General features: G+C 43.5%; 1 protein-coding gene across 1 annotated transcript in view; it reads right to left on the bottom strand.

The window, feature by feature from the left end:
- The window catches only part of LOC144791155 (kyphoscoliosis peptidase-like), a 799,432-nt gene that overhangs the window by 315,695 nt on the left and 466,959 nt on the right, over positions 1–16,778 (bottom strand). Inside the window, exon 5 of the mRNA XM_078665811.1 lies at positions 714–902. Coding sequence (XP_078521937.1) covers positions 714–902 — 189 coding nt within the window. The remainder of the gene's footprint in view (positions 1–713; positions 903–16,778) is intronic.

Here is a 16,778-nt window from a genome sequence, read left to right as displayed (position 1 = left end):
GAAAAATATAGGAACATTTGTGGAAAAGTAAATACTTGCAATGCGGATTTCGCCGGATTAACCGCATGCGCGCTAGCGGTTTTCCCGCTGAGCGCTGCGTTTTTAAAAAAGCCGCGTTACATGAGGAGCTCAGCTCGTCATCAGCGTGCGAGCGGCGTAACTCATGACGAGCTGAGCTCATCATGAGCGCCGAAGTGGTTAAGAGGTTTGCTGGAGGAAGCGCAACAATTTATACTCCTCTCCTTCAGACATCTACATTAAGTCAGAGAGAAACACTCATATCTCGGCCTGCCCCTCTCATGGGAGATTTGCAGCAGGAGGGCGATCTTGTATGAACCTACTGTACACCACTGCGACATTAAACAGTAGAGGCATGTATGTTAACCTAAACATCTAAGTTATTTTGAAAATTCCATGGTAGGATACATGACTGTAGGATACATGACTCTATGAATGCTACACGCTGGATTCACTACAAATCCTCATGTGAAATGTATTGGAATTGCTCACTGACTATGTTTATTGAATCAGATGCTGGACAAATATCATAGATCACTTTCAAGATTGAAGAATTGATTTGCAGGCTCACGCATTCTTTTAATATCAAGTAATGGAATGTGTGATTTCAATGTAAAGGTTTTATTTCTTGAGCCACTTGTGATAAGAATGTTCATGACTGAATTTAAACCTTTGTAGTAATTTTAATGCCTTACCTAAATTGAAATTGGGTACACTTTCCATCAAATCGTCCTGATCCCCACGTGCTGTCCAAAAGGTGCCAACTTCCATTCAAAAGAACAGCATTCCACGCGTGGTATATACCCATGGAAGAGCTCTGTCCTAATCTGCAACCAAACTCTTTTACGTACCCTAGGAGCAGCACACACCGTGTTCCAGCAGCACTGCAAACGAGAGAAATGAGACTGTGAGAAAAAAAAACTCTTAAACTCTCTCTGTCCTTGTCGCCATAAGCAATTATCTAAATTGTTTAATAGACAATTATGTTTTTCAGTTGCAAGACTGATATATACCAAGGAGTTGTTTAAAATCCCAAATCCTTAAATAGGTTAACAATCAATATTAACTTTATTTCGCAACAAAAGTGCACAAAAGTACATAAAATTCATTGCCAACTATTAATATATAACAAACAAAAAAAACAACTATTTAAAAAATATAAAAATTATAAAATAATGAAGGTTATAATGGTGGTGGTGTGCGCCTGTAAGGAGTGCCAACCCTTACCAATAGGGCTTTTTCTTGTATAATCTACGCATTTTCCATTTAAATATTGTGTTGGAGCAGTGGGAAGATGAACATATATTGCCTTTTAGGACACACACAATGTGGCCATCATTATCTAAGGTCAATTAAATCATGGTAACTTTATATTAACAGTCTTCCTAGTTTTTAGGTCAAGCATTCAACACCTCTTACATATACTTTAGTATATACTTATATGTGAATTTACTTTGTGGGCTCTGGAGATCAGCCCGAGGACTTGTCTGCTTCCGCTTAGGGACTTTTTTTTCTGTTCAACTGCCTCTATTTAACTGTCTTAATAGAAATTGACCAGTAGAGGTTAGTAAAATACCAGAATCCCTTTAGCATTCTCTAGATTCCAGTCCATAGAAATTGTCTTCCACAAGCACCCGTAGACAAAATTCTTTTCAAATCTTGAATTTTCAGCGATATGACAACCGAAGGCTCTGATTTTATATTAAAAACAGAGCTTTGGACTATACTATCTCCAGATGAAAGGCAATATTTCTTTCCACGTGTTCCCATACCTGGCGTGTCGCGCAGTTTGGTGCTTACTTTACCTCCATGTTAAAGAACAGTAGATTTTTCAATACCCAGGCTAATGTGCTGCATGGCTAAATACATGGACGGTTACAAGGACGAGACCGTTTGCATTGCAAATGCTTGTTAAAACAGCTTGTAAAAAGGACACCATCATTAAAAAAAAAGGTGTTTCCAACTGTAATAGCCATTTTGTACTGGTTATGAAGAAAACCGAGAGCGATATTTATCTTTTTTTCACTCAGCGCATCTAAGTAAGCTATCGTGCCGCATTGCGTGAAAGGGAAAGGGCAGGAATGCACCATATTTAACATTATATGGCGCATTTCTTCCCTTTCCTAGCACTGCTGCACTTTTAGGTGCCTAATGCCAACTCAGGCAACCCTGCGTCATGATGCAAAGGTGCCTGTGTTGTAGGAAAGATTGTTATTTTGCAGAAAAACACACCTTCCTGCACAAAAACAATCCTGAGAGTCATTTTCCTCTTTCTATGTGTGCTGCAGAATGGCCTGCATTTTTTAAATTCGGCATGTGTGTGTAGGGTGCGCGCACCGTGGCGTAAAATAAATAAAATAAAACTGAGGTTTTTTTAATAATTCGTCCCCGGGGGTTTAAATACCAGGGAAAAAAATGATAACATTTTATGTGGGGGCCCCCCCCCCAGCCTCGGGGATCGTCACCCCTTGGGGCTAAAAAGAAAAAATGGTGGGGGGAGGGGTCGAAGGTCCTCAAAGCCGCAGGGAGCACAACACCCGGGGCTTCATGTATTGTGGGATGGGGACTGTGTGGCCCCCCTCTTGGAGCACTCGAGGGCCCGTTACCTCCCGGGGCTTAAACAAAATGGTGGGGGGGGGGCTGTAAGGTCTCCAAAGCCCTGGGGACCACCACTCCTAGGGGCTTTAAGTATTGTGGGAGGGCCGGTGCCTGTAGTGCCCCGGGGTGTCTATCCAGCCCTCCCATAGCAAGGAAATCTGTTCTCTCTTTCAAAATGTAAACAAGTTTGCTTTTCCACATGGGGAGCTGCATGTTAGTAGCTCGCCATGTGGAAAAGTAATGTTGACTCCCAAACATGTAGAAGTTGTGCAGCAAAGGCGCTGGAGTCGTGCACCCTACAGATTATGAGTCGTGCATCCAGCGCGTGCACACCAGGGGGCCGCACTGAGCACTGCGCTGGATGCGCGACTTTTATTTTTCCGTAAAAATAGCCCATATCAGTAATTTCTAATATTCCCGGGGACCGTATCCCCGTGTCTTATAAAAAATGTTGGGGATCGTGGGGGGAGCCACAATGTCTCCACAGTCTTGCCGGCTCCCCGCATTATTTTTAAGATGGGAAAAGTGACGCGAAAGTGGTGCAAGGGTGATGTAAATCTGGTTTGGATTTTGAAAGAGAGAGCAGTGTGCATCTGTAGGGTAAGTGCAGGTTAGTGTAGGGGTAACAATTACTATTCTAAGTCCAGGGGGGTGCATCTGTAGGGTAAGTGCATGTTAGTGTAGGGGGGACAATTACCATTCTAACTCCAGGAGGGTGCATCTGTAGAGTATGTGTTGGATAGTGTATGAGTAAAAATTACTATTGCAAGTCTAGGGAGTTGCATCTGTGGGGTATTTGCTGGATACTGTATGAGTAACAATTACTATGAAAAGGAAAGGAGTTAAAAGAGAAGGAGACACGCACTTTCACGGTGAACCTGGAAGAAGAGAAAGTGACGAGAGTTGATTTCCGACATGTTTAGGCTTGAGAGCCTGGTTAATCATTAAATGGGGTATGGCAGATAAGTGCATATTTATTCTGCAAGAAGACTTTTGGGTCTTACGAAAGGAAGTCATGTTTAATAATTGCCTCTCGCTGCGTGTACTTGCAAGGTCATCTGATTTACTCGTATGTTAAAAGCAGAAACTTTCTACACCTCTTTTTCATTGGTTGTGAAGAAGACGTATTACCGACCAATCCGTTTCGCAGATTTTGAAAAACATTTGATTGGCTGTTGTGTGGTTAACTCTACCTTCCTGATCTTAATGTTGATTGGCTTGTTTTTTCTATGTGATGTTACGATACCCTCACCATGTATGTAGCTCATTTTGTGACGCACTTTATTTTACAATGCGTTTCTAACCCTTCTTGATCATATGCCCCCAGTCTACTGTGCTTACGAGTTTATTGACCGTGAAGGTATTTAAAAATGTTATTCTATTTTCTATTCGATCATAATTGTGCTGGCTTTTCTCCTTTAGTGTGGAGTACTTTGTCCTTTCATTAAATGTATAATTCTTCAAACCATCCTTGAAAGAAAAATGCACACGTTTTCAAAATATTTTTATTGAGTCTTTTGTATTCATCGCATGGGTGAAATGCAAAATCTTTTTTTCAATTATTGATATCACGTGTTGGACCACATTTATTTTATCATAAGCACTCATTCCTTAAGTTTACATTATATAAGTGTTGCCCCATAATTTGTACTTAAATGTTTGGGCTTTTTTTAACTTTCAGATAAAGTAGAATAGAAGTTCTACGACAAACACTCCTTCATCTTTCTTTTTATGTACATTTCATTTCAATATTAGATTTAACAATCATTTTTAAAAATGTAAAGAATTATTAACATTTGCAGCCACAATTATATTATTGTTTTCAAAAAAAGTTCTTGCGAAGATGATCCTCCTGTTCTTCACGAGTGAAAATTGGAGCAAGCAGTACTCAATAAAAATACTTTTAGCCCATTTTCACTCTTGAAGATAAATAGTATTCTCTTGTATTCCAAAGTATTTCGTTTTTTCGTTGATAGTTTATTTATACTACCTTTTTCAATCATTAAGAAATACTTGCATAATAAAAAAAATATTATTTATTATGTTTTGAAATCCTCTGTTGAAAGTCATTCAACTCCAGTTGAAGGATCATAAAGTTATATATAAATTAAAATATACATCAACAATATGATCCCTCTGTGGAAATGAAAGATAAATTCAAGATGATGGTTTCGCTCCAAATTATTCCTTTGCATGTAGTAATTAATTAATTAACTTATATTTCTTGCAATGGTTGCTTCGTCAACTTATTATTATATCACATTTAAACTTAATCATTACACATTCTAAAATCATTTAAATACTTTTGCTTTCTTTTTAAAAAATATCAAACATATACCCATTCAGATAATTTACCTCTCTTCGATATTGTTTCCTTCCTCCGTCGAAATTCATCCAATTCCTCTAGAAGGAAGATAATGTTTAATGTATTTTTAAATATACATTAACAATATGTTCCCTCTGAGGAAATTAAAGATATTCTCAAGATGCTTCCGCAGCCCCAAATCATTACCTTGCTCGTAGGTTCTTCACCCGTGTTAATTCTCTAAAACAAAACTAATTTTCCCACGGGTGTGGTTTATATACTTTTTGGTTACTTAACACTCTATGGGATCAATTTATTGCTCCTACCACTGTTAAGTCACGTTTTTTATTTGACAGGTGTTCTCATTTCCTCTGTTTTAGTGCGTCACGTTTTTATGTAAACGTGCCTCTTTCCATACTTTTTAACTTTCGTATAATTTTTTTAATGCTTTATTTAAATTTGTTTTTCTTGTTAAAGCATTTCTATAGGTTACTTTTTTTTAATACAAGTATTAACATTCATTCCCCCTTTTTTTTGGACTTATCATTGTTGTAACTTCCCTTTTTTTGTAAAACTTTTTTATTATTCTTCATTACTCTAAACCCCTATTTTCCTTGTATCCCGTGCCAGAGATACTCTGTATTAAACTTTGAGTATTCTAATTTATATCTGACTATTAATTTATTTAATTCCATTACAGCGAGTTTTAATACATTCATTTATCTAATATTTTTAATCTTTCTTTATACACTGCAAGGGCAGGGATGTGGAATTCCTATAGCCCGACGCCCAGGACATATTGTTTGAGGTCAAGGGCAACACGTTTTAATGTGTATTTTGTCCTTGGGACAAGTAGGCCCAATCTCCTGCAGCACAAACCCTTTGGCTGCCAGTTTGCAGTGCCACATTAAGGGTCAAGGAAGGGAACTGTCTGCAGTTAAGTTAATATTTGTGTGCATATGTTAATGCTCTTCAAACTTGTATTTATGGTTCATTGATTTAAAGCCTTTATTATTAGGGTGAGCGCACTAAGTAAATGTAAATTCTGACTGCACTACTGACAGGGGTTCCAGTATAAAAATGTGTACACACTGTTTCAAAGTTTAGCAATATGAGGCTATGCAAAATGGTCCCAGAATGCTCTCTGATTAGATGCAAATATTTGCAGAAGCTTGAAAGCAAGATTAATGATTATTTGCTTTTAATATAAAATGTTACAAAAAAATGAAAGATGGGGAAAAAAACGTTTTGCTAAACTACCGTAAAATTTCAGGTTCCATTTAATTGCAGCATCATTTAGTAAAATGTGTAGATGCATGCTACTATTTTTCAAAAATATTCATATTTGAAAATCAGTGTAACCAGTTTCAATAGAATTAATGGAAACATAAAAAACAAACAAGCTTTGGCAAATCCAGTTGGTCTGAAATTGGTGGTCAGCTTTTTAGTTTTGGCAATGCGTGACTTGTTTTGGCATGGTTTTTGAAAACCCTTATTGATGCGAGAGCTGCCGGACCCTCACCATTATAACAAACATTGGCAAAAGCAAAAATTGTTTTTTATCTCAATAAAACACACACTACCACATTAGTTATTGGCACCGAGCACAACTACTTTGTGTGCCGATATGCTCCTTGTGAAAGAGCAGAATGCGATCACTCACAGTGAGGGAGAGTGCAGCTATATGGCGTTCGTGAATTTACAGAAGCAGGGCAAGTAATTGTACTCCTAGAAAATATTTGTGAACTGCATTTTAGCATGAGCAAATATGCATGTGTAGATTTGCTCATGCAAAAGCCTGAGTGTTTGCAAGTACATTTTCCCTCCATCCACTTTTTTCCCAACTCTGAAAGAATGTGTATGTCTGCCATTATCAAGAGTACATTTCCAACATTTCTCAGTATGGGAAAAGATTAAAGAAGAGTTGTTGAAAACCCTTAAACAAGCAAGTTAGTAGATTTGCACAGACTCAAAAGGGCATTCCAACCGTGGAACTATTGCTTACCACTACCTTCAGTCCCAGTATGTAGATCTGACAAAACGTGGCAACATAAATGGATTGCTAGTATTCAAACAGTACTATGGTAGGAGCCCTGGCATAATCAGAGAGGCTATATAACAGCTCTTATATAATGAGATTGCTGCCATAATTTGTCACACCACTACAGGGCACCCAAGGGACAAGTGGATTTTGTTACAGGACAAGTAGATTTATGAAGCAACCTGTCCCATGGACAAGTAGATATTTTTTATAAATTCCACACCCCTGAAGGGTTACTGTTATTTGTCTAGAATCACACTATGAATCAGTGTCTCTTTGGCAAAATTGAGAGAGAATGATTTGGTTTGTTGATGTGTTTGCAGTTACATAAGTACGTACACTCTTGCAGTAAGCCAGGAATTAGGGTATGCACTGCTTCAAACTTCTATGCATCATGAATGTAGTGGTGTAACCAGCTTCACATTTTTGCTTTAGGCCTACAATTCCCAGTCACTATCTATATACTCCAGCAAACACAGTGTGGCTGCTGTTGCAATTTTTAAAATGTGTTTTTCAGTACCATGTAGTAATTCATTCACTTAAGTAAAAATCAACCATTTAAGAATTCACCCAGTGTCTTTACTTATATTAATGCAATCATTCAGTCAGTAAGCATGTACTCATGCAGTGAGCCAGGCTTTAGGGAATGGAGTGATTCAAAGTGCTATGTATTATGCATATAGTTGTGTAATAACCTTCACATATGTGCTTCAAGACTACAATTTCCCCCTCTCTATACATACCAGGGGTCTCCAACTAGTAGCTCGGGAGCTACTGGTAGCTCACCAGCACTCTAAAAGTAGCTCTCAGAGGTGAAGGCAAACCAAGCCAATCTCAGAGATTCTGTGTATATTAAAGAAGGTAGTACTGCTCATTTCACTACTCTTAAGATTACAGACAGCCAAACGAATGGCAGGGCCTGTTCATAACACTCAAACACACATTAAGGTGGTGTATCAATTAATCAATTAGGGATGTATAGAGCGCAGTACTCACCAGTGAGGGTTTACAGGCGCTGGGGGAGTATGTGATGGGGATTTGTGCAGCTTTGGTAATTCGAAAAGCCAGGTCTTATGGGTCTTCCTGAATGCTTTCAGTGCGGGGGTTCATCTGATGCTGAGGGGAACTTCATTTCAGGTCTTGGCCATGATATAGGAGAAGGGTGTGCCTCCTGTCTGGTTCTGTGGATACAGAGAATTTCGGCCAAGGCCTGGTCAGTGGAGTGGAGGTTTCTTTTGGGGGGTGTGAAGGAGATTGAGGTACTTGAGTCCGGTGTTGTGGAGGGCTTTATAGGTGTGTGTGAACAATTTGAAGGTCACTCATTTTTCGACGGGGAGCAAGTAGAGTGCTTGTTTATGCTGGGTAATGTGGTCTTGTTTTGGGATGCTGAGGATGAGTCTTGCTGCGGTGTTCTGGACAGTCTGAAGTTTATGGAGTAGAAATTTGTTGATTCCGGTATAGAGGGCGTTCCCGTAGTCTAGCCTGCTGGTGATGAGTGTTTGGGTGATGGTCTTCCTTGATTCGGGGGTGGGTCTATTTGAAGGTCTTGCATGTATGTGGAGGGTGTTGAAGCATGTGGAAGCTGCAGCGCTGGCCTATGGGCCTGTCACATGAAACATGTTTATCCACTTTAAATGTAAGTTGGGGAGACTTACTGTTGTGGTAATATCATTTGTGGGACAGTGCATGTAATGATTTGAAATTTACTCAATTAGAAGCATTTAATTTTGATAAACGTTTTCCTAGCATTCTGCTGATAACTTTACCTGGAATTTGTTGGTGGTTAGTAGTGATAATTGTGCTTTGGGTGGTCATAGTGTAATGTTAATACATAGCCCCAGCACAACCCCTACACTACACAAACACTACTACACTACCCTGAACCTTAAAACATTACTCCCAGCATGAACTTCTATAGTACATAAACAACACTGCACTTCTTTAAACCCTAAAACACTATCACCTACAGTAGACAAACACCACTGCACTTTTCTAAACCTTAAAACACTACCCTCAGCACGACCCCCTACTCTACACAAACACCAGTGTACTACCCTAAACGCTAAATGTACCACCAACACGACCCCCTACTCTACACAAAGACCAATGCACTACCTTAAACACTAAATCTATCCCCAGCACAACCCGTTCAGTACACAAACACCACTACACTACCCTAAACCCTAAAACACTAATCCTAACACTTATACAAACAGCACTTAGATAGTAACTCATAGTTAGTGTTATGAAATCACTATTACAAGTATACAGCCATCCATACAGTTACTGATGCAATCACTTAGTTATATGTATACTTCTTTATATACAACAAATGTCACACACAGTGGCTTTTATTTTTGTACTTTAGTGTACATGTAGCATTGAGAGATATATTTGTTCATTACCACACCCATAAAGATATTTACTCACCCAAAAAATTGTTATAACATGTAGTCTCAACATCATATACTTACTGAATCAACTATTCACACATCTTTGGGCAGTCACACACCCCTCACCGAACCACACACACATTCACTCTCCCAAAGAAATACTCAGTTAACTAATCAATAACTAATATAGATTTTCACGTAGGTAGCAACCAACTGGTGCAGCAGTTTACAGAACAATTAACAAAGTAATACAGATATGCACACAGTTTAGTCACTAACCAATATATTTAATGAGACACTATAAATTATTCAAGTAAACAATCAATCACACTGCTACTAAATCCTTTATCCAGATTTTTTTATATCCAGTCATTCTTCAATGCCGATTGCTATATACATAATACATATTTAAATAACAAACCAAACCACATTCACTGGATGCTGGCATCAGTAATGTAATAAGACATGTCATTTGACATGTCATCAGTGATGTTATCAGTGATGTCACTAACCATGTCATGAATGATGTAATACATATACGTAAAGAGTTGCGTATGAATGGGCCATTTTTAGAAGGAAAGGAAAAGTTGTGCAGGGTAGCTTTTTGCCTCCTTGTAAATATGGAGGAGCCACCTGCGCACCCAGTACGTCACAAAAAAGTGGCATACTGGTGGCGCAGAGAGCTTGTAAATGTGCCGTACAATTTTTTTCATTTCTCCTCATTTTTTTCTTACAATATACGCTACAATGCACAGCATGCATTGTAGGAGAAAAATGTCTTCACTGATTGTTTTTGTGCAGTAAGGTGTGTCTTCCTGCTCAAAAGCAAACTCCACACAACACAGATATTGTTGCGCCATGGTGCAAGGGTGCGTGTATCACCACATGCCTGCAGTGTAAACAGCAGTGCAGAGGGAAGGACAGACTTCCAACATATTTATGTACATATGTTGCATCTCTGTCCTTCGGAAGTAGCTTAGCAAGCTGTAGCTAAAGAGCTTACAGTGTCATGCTACAGCACTTCCTTATAGTTCTGCAGTTATACATTCACCATATATGACAAATGCATTGTTTACTGAATTATGCAGTATACATACATTTATGTAAACTTTCACACACTAGCATATACATTTAGCTCTTTCTTTAACCAGAGTAGTTAGTTCTGAAAAGAATTTTATTTTTTTGTACTTATATATATTTGTTTTATTCTTAGAACATTTTTTTTTGTTTGTTTTTTAGAAAGAAAAAAGTCAACTGGACGAACAAAACCATGAACTTTGAGGGAATAAAAAAAAAACTAGCATTGATGGTTATCAATTGCTCTGCAAACTAGGGGGTCGATTACGATGGCGGACGGAAGGGCGACTGCCGGCCTGGAGTAGACGGAAAATGCCTTTTTCCTGTCCGCCTGCCGCGGTCACTCCATCCTCCATATTAGGATGGGAAACACTGTCAAAAGTCCGTACGCGGCGGAAGAGCACACACCGCCGCGGAACTACACCCGTCCCCGTGGCGGACGTAACCAATCCAGAGACACCGCCGTACGGAATGACGTCTCCGACCGTCCTCAAAATCACGATGGCGGAAAACACACATCAAATCGTTGCGGAAAAACAACCTGCCTGAACACGGCGGATTCCCCACAGCGAAGATACTACACATTGCAGAGATACCCACCACAAGCAGATCACCATCATGGACCCAGCGCTACACGCATTTCCAATACTCTTCGTGCTCCACCACCAGCAAGTCATGGACCATCATCGACGACGACGCAGGTACGCCAACCCACCAATTGCAGTCGGAAGGGGAGTAACTGCCAGGGCTGTGACGTTGGAAGGGGGAGTGTCATGTTTGAGAAACTACATTGACGATCGCACCAATATATCCACAATTGAAGTACACGACCAGGAATGACACCGACAAACCACAAAATATGATTTACTAGCTTTATTTAATATAATAGTTGTATAATCTCAGAGTATTCAAGAGCATGGGCACTGGGTACAACAGAGCAGGTACATCATTGGCAGCACATAAGAGGGGCTAAGCGCATCAACAGCCCATTGCACAGAACAGGTACATCATTGGCAGCACATGAGAGGGGCTAAGTGCATCAACAGTCCATTGCACAGAACAGGTACATCATTGGCAGCACATGAGAGGGCAGAATGCAGTATCAGAACAGCAACAGGGCATTGTGGCCAACAGAGCAGGTACATCACTGGCAGCACGTGAGAGGGTCTAAGTGCATCAACAGTCCATTGTACAGAACAGGTACATCATTGGCAGCACATGAGAGGGGCTAAGTGCATCAACAGTCCATTGCACAGAACAGGTACATCATTGGCAGCACATGAGAGGGGCTAAGTGCATCAACAGTCCATTGCACAGAACAGGTACATCATTGGCAGCACATGAGAGGGCAGAATGCAGTATCAGAACAGCAACAGGGCATTGTGGCGAACAGAGCAGGTACATCACTGGCAGCACGTGAGAAGGGCTAAGTGCATCAACAGTCCATTGCACAGAACACGTACATCATTGGCAGCACATGAGAGGGGCTAAGTGCATCAACAGTCCATTGCACAGAACAGGTACATCATTGGCAGCACATGAGAGGGGCTAAGTGCATCAACAGTCCATTGCACAGAACAGGTACATCATTGGCAGCACATGAGAGGGCAGAATGCAGTATCAGAACAGCAACAGGGCATTGTGGCCAACAGAGCAGGTACATCACTGGCAGCACGTGAGAGGGGCTAAGTGCATCAACAGTCCATTGCACAGAACAGGTACATCATTGGCAGCACATGAGAGGGCAGAATGCAGTATCAGAACAGCAATAGGGCAGTGTGGCCAACAGAGCAGGTACATCACTGGCAGCACGTGAGAGGGGCTAAGTGCATCAACAGTCCATTGCACAGAACAGATACATCATTGGCAGCACATGAGAGGGCAGAATGCAGTATCAAAACAGCAACAGGGCATTATGGCCAACAGAGCAGGTACATCACTGGCAGCACATGAGAGGGGCTAAGTGCATCAACAGTCCATTGCACAGAACAGGTACATCATTGGCAGCACATGAGAGGGGCTAAGTGCATCAACAGTCCATTGCACAGAACATATATATCATTGGCAGCACATGAGAGGGGCTAAGTGCATCAACAGTCCATTGCACAGAACAGGTACATCATTGGCAGCACATGAGAAGGGCTAAGTGCATCAACAGTCCATTGCACAGAACAGGTATATCATTGGCAGCACATGAGAGGGCAGAATGCAGTATCAGAACAGCAACAGGGCATTGTGGCCAACAGAGCAGGTACCTCACTGGCTACCCAAGTACGTGTGTCAAGCGACCCGTCCCAACGACATTAATAATGTCAGGGTGGTTACGTTCGTCAATCTACACGCAAAGTAAAATGACATGTGAGTGATGGCAACTAAACCTCACACCACAGAATCTGGTGGAGTGCTTGAACTACTCGCCTCGGACACACTTCCAGCACCAGAAACTGGAGTGTGAGACACAGCCACCGATCTACTGACTGACACATGAGACATAAACCCAGACACACTCCCAGCACCAGCAACAGGAGTGTGAGACACAGCCACCGATCTACTGACTGACACATGAGCCATAGACCCAGACACACTGCCAGCACCAGCACCAGGAGTTTGAGACACAGCCACAGTTATAGTGACTGACACATGAGCCATAGACCCAGATACACCGCCAGCACCATAAACAGGAGTGTGAGACACAGCCACCGATCTACTGGCTGACACATGAGCCATAGACCCAGACACACTGCCAGCACTAGCAACAGGAGTGTGAGACACAGCCACAGCTGTAGTGACTGACACATGAGCCCTAGACCCAGACACACCGCCAGCACCAGAAACAGAAGTGTGAGACACAGCCACAGATCTACTGACTGACACATGAGCCATAGACCCAGACACACTGCCAGGACATGTCCCTGTACAGTGACCAACAAATACCATGCCTGCATCTGACACATGAGAGTGGCGGACACACACGGTGCCAGTACCTGCAACAGGAGAGGGCACAACTGACACAGTGCTACTACATGATGCATGACAGCGTACAATAAACACAGTGCCACTATCTGACACATGAGAGTGAACTGCAGCTGACCCACTAGGACCACTGAAATGATGAGCCACAGGGCTGTATGGGCCAGGAGGCAGGGTGGCTCTGGGAGTTGGGGAAAGCTGTACTGGAGCGACATTGAGGTGGTCAGGTGTCACTGGTGTGTGCCTCCGTTTCTTTGTGAAATATAGGGGCACCCCGGACATGACTGGACTGGTAAGTGGAGTGGCATCATCAGACATCAAAGGTGGATCATGTGCTTGTGGTGGTCTGCTCTCTGGGGACGTGCTGGACCCTGCTTGTCATTTGCTGTGGGCCTGCCTTCTGCCCTCTGCATTATGTGTATTGGGGGATGCAACAACAGTGTACTCCTTCCTCTGCTTCTGCGGGGCGTGGATGGGAGTAGAGGTATGGAGGGACTCCACCGCTGACACATGTGTTGTATGTTCCTTCAACAACATCAGCCTCAGTGCAGCCAGGGGTGATGTATGCCTGTTCTTGATGGAGCTCGTGTCCATGGGAGAACCCTTGGCCATGGGATGTGCCTTGGACGTAGGAGGTGTCCTGTCTCTGGAATGTCCCTGATCCCTGGGCAGTGCCCTGTCTCTGTGTGCAGACTTGTCCATTGTAGTGTCCCTCTCCTTTGAAGCGACCTTGTCCTTGGGAGTGTCCCTGCTCTTGGGAGGTGCCCTTTCCTTTGTAGTGTCCTTGTCCTTGGGAGTGTCCCTGCTCTTGGGAGGTGCCCTTTCCTTTGTAGTGTACTTGTCCTTGGGAGTGTCCCTGCTCTTGGGAGGTGCCCTTTCCTTTGTAGTGTCCTTGTCCTTGGGAGTGTCCCTGCTGTTGGGAGGTGCCCTTTCCTTTGTAGTGTCCTGGTCCTTGGGAGTGTCCCTGGACTTGGGAGGTGCCCTTTCCTTTGTAGGGTCCTTGGGAGTGTCCCTGCTCTTGGGAGGTGCCCTTTCCTTTGTAGTGTCCTTGTCCTTGAGAGTGTCCCTGCTCTTGGGAGGTGCCCTTTCCTATGTAGTGTCCTTGTCATTGGGAGTGTCCCTGGACTTGGGAGGTGCCCTTGCCTTGGGAGTTCCTTTTGTGGGGGATGCCTGTGTAGCATGTGAAGCCATTTCCCCCAACACCCCTTGATGATCCTGTGTGTCAACTCCAGTGTAGCTCACGTCGTCTTCGGTTAAAGATATCCCAGTCCTAGGGGATGGTGTCTGTGCCCTCCGTGCCCTGCCTTGCTGCCTGTGGCTGCTCCTAGTGAAATAACCTGAATAAGAGGCCTGGTCTAATAATTCACTCTCCCCTGAAACATCAAGTGGTGTGGATGGTGGTACAGAAGTAGCACCCTGTCTATGCGACTGTACAATGGCTGAAGACACAGTGTTTGCCAAGGACTGAACTGTTCTGTGGAGACCAGCAACATCGCCATGCATCCCCTTCATGAATGCCACCACCTGCCCCAACTTCCTAACGTAGTCTTGGAATGCATTGATCATGTTGGTCTGCCCTACACACAGCTGTCGCAGCAGATCTACTGCCTCAGCACAAAGTGCACTTTGTGTCACAGGGGCAGGCTCTGCGGTGCCTGCACCGAAGGCAACTCTGCTCCCCCTACTCTGGCGAGCACGAGCAGTACATGTTGCAGTGGGTGGCAGTGTGGGCCCTGTGTGCTGTGTCCCGACTGAAGGTGTCGATTGCCCACTCCCTGTCTGTGACAACAGTGCTGACTCACCACCACTGTCTGAGGATGAGGACGATGGTGTCTCCAAATGTGAGTCCTCTGGTACGGTTCTGTCACCCTCTCCGTGGCTGCCCTCTTCAGTGTCAGTCTGCGTGTGTGTCATTTCGGATCCGGATGCATTGCCACCACTCATCTCCGTAGTCTGTGGGTCCGTTCCCTCTGACAAAGCTAAAAGAGAGAGAAAAGAGTTTTACCTAGGTGCCACACTCACGTATTAAATGTTAAAAAATCACAGCTTTCCTTACAGTTGAATAACATGTATCACCTATCCTGCACACGAACCACCCCTACCAGACATCCTCATTGAAAAGAACCAGGGTTGGCTGTGAAACATGTACATAATACAAACAGGGCAACTGCATGCAGCCCAGCACACATGTCATGCCATGGGACCACAGACCTCAAGGGCATGTCCTGGAACCCTCAAATACAAAGCAAGTGGCATGACCACTTGGCGGACATGGAGGCTAACGCTCACTCCGCTAATGGCACCTACATGCAATTACAGCCAATCAAACGCACCACGGATGTCACTACTGTCTATGAGCACCTATACATGCATGCACTCACAAGTCTCACACACATACAGTCTGCTTACCGCTAGTTTGCTGTTGATCTCCTCCCAGCCAGGCGGACAGGTCAGGATGCGTCACAGCAATGATACAGTGCATTAGAGGGGTCATGGTGCGTCTGGCCAGACGGGTTGATCTTGGAATCATCCCCAGTGTCATCTCGGCAACATTCGTGCTCAGCCTGGATATGTCATCCCAGCGCTTGTGCCAGTGTGTGTGTCGTCTCTTGTACACCACCACTGCCCGTACATCACGTGCTATTGTCCTCCACACGGCCTTGCGAAGGTGCAGCTTGACCTAACATGATGGGAGACAAGAGGGAAACGTCAGTGGACCGTTTGACATTCACACAGATAGGAGCAACACGTATCTTCATGCATCCATGCTCAGTACAACACATGTGAAGGCCAAAATTGCAGAAGCCAGGAGTCAGTGACCACCTCGTGCCCACCAACATGTTCCACACTGCACTTACCACCTGTCCGGGGGCACCGTATAGCCGGTCATAGTGGCTGAGCACACCGTCCACAAGGACTTCCAGCTCCGCTGCGGAGAAGGGAGGAGACCTGGTCTCTCGCACTCCCTGCATGGCAACGTTCACGAACGTGGCAGTACCGAAGCAGCTGTTGGATATCTCAGCAGCAGCAGGTCGAGGTGATGGTCGCAGGCAGCAGTTGTTGGATATCTCAGCAGCAGCAGGTCGAGGTGATGGTCGCAGGCAGCAGTTGTTGGATATCTCAGCAGCAGCAGGTCGAGGTGATGGTCCCAGGCAGCAGTTGTTGGATATCTCAGCAGCAGCAGGTCGAGGTGTTGGTCCCAGGCAGCAGTGGCTGAAATCAGTGAATGTGTGCAGCCGAAATTCACACATATATAGGACCCAGAGCTCTTATCAGTGGCACACATCTGCAGCTATTGGTTTTCCCGGGATGCCTCATTCAAAAAGAGCCAATGAGTGGCCCTGGTGTGGCGGTGCACGGCTTCCGCTATATTTGA

The sequence above is a fragment of the Lissotriton helveticus genome, chromosome 11 (genome assembly GCF_964261635.1).
Source record: "Lissotriton helveticus chromosome 11, aLisHel1.1, whole genome shotgun sequence".
NCBI classification, from domain to species: domain Eukaryota; kingdom Metazoa; phylum Chordata; class Amphibia; order Caudata; family Salamandridae; genus Lissotriton; species Lissotriton helveticus.
This window is presented reverse-complemented; position numbering and strand designations above follow the sequence as displayed.